General features: G+C 52.0%; 1 protein-coding gene across 1 annotated transcript; it reads right to left on the bottom strand.

Annotated features, from left to right (window-relative positions):
- Positions 1 to 6: 6 nt before the first annotated feature.
- On the bottom strand, positions 7 to 924 carry LOC109954184 (DNA excision repair protein ERCC-6-like; the record flags this gene model as incomplete). The annotated part of the gene is made up of 1 exon (XM_020589583.1): positions 7 to 924. A coding segment is annotated over exon 1 (918 nt), but the record flags the coding sequence as incomplete, so codon positions are not given.
- Between the last annotated feature and the right edge of the window lie 12 nt (positions 925 to 936).

The following is a 936-nucleotide window of genomic DNA, read 5'->3' as shown; positions in this document are numbered from 1 at the left end:
CTTTTTCTCTTCAGACCCCTCTCTGTTGCTGTTGTCCCCTGGTGGTTTGAGCCAGGCTGGTTCTGTGCTGAAAGCCATGCTCTCTGCCAGCTGCATCTGCAGATCTGACTCTGCCTTCATCAACTCCTGAGCCTTCTGGACCCGCCCTTCGATGTAACGGTGCTCCTCCTGGTCTTCCACAGTCTCATCATGATTGATGTCAAGTGAAAACATGAGGTCATGGTCAGAGATCCCAAACATCTCCATAGCGTGCAGGTGGGCGATGTGCTCGTCCAGCTGGCGGTCTGTCCGTCGGTGCCTGGAGTGTAAGGCCTGGAGCTGCAGCTGTGTGGACGAGGACCGGCTGTCCTCCAGGGTGAACAGCTCTTTCAGCTCCTGCTTGCTGAAGTACCGAAATGGGTTCTTCTTGTCCCCAGTATTCTGTCTGATAAGGGAGTCTTTGAAAACCTGCCGCCTGTAGATCTTCTCCTCTACCGTGCCACAGGTAATCAGTCTGTAGATGATGACATTGTCAGTCTGGCCAATGCGGTACGCCCTGTCAACAGCCTGAGCGTCTGTTGCGGGACTCCAGCTGGGATCGTAGATAACTACTCGGTTTGCTGCCGTCAGGGTAATGCCAACTCCGCCAACCTGGGTGGTCAGGAGGAAGACGGAGTAACGCTTATCATTCTGGAATAAAGAGATGCGCCTTTCTCTCTCCGCAATCTGTGTTACTGTGCCATCCAGCCTCAGCACTTTGAAACCCCTGTTGCCCAGGATGCGTTCAATGATGTCAAGCATCTTCCTGTAATGAGCAAAGACGAGTGTGCGGTGGCCTTCTAGTCTGAGCCTTTCAAGAAGTGCAAACAGGAAAACAAGTTTCCCAGACTCAGATATTAAGATGTTATCGGGAACGTTAGCGATGCTGTGAGTATCAGTTTCCATGTCTTCATTCTG

The sequence above is a fragment of the Monopterus albus genome, unplaced genomic scaffold, assembly GCF_001952655.1.
Source record: "Monopterus albus unplaced genomic scaffold, M_albus_1.0 scaffold4213.1, whole genome shotgun sequence".
NCBI classification, from domain to species: domain Eukaryota; kingdom Metazoa; phylum Chordata; class Actinopteri; order Synbranchiformes; family Synbranchidae; genus Monopterus; species Monopterus albus.
Note: the sequence above shows the minus strand (reverse complement) of the source record. Positions and strands in the feature narration are given on the sequence as shown.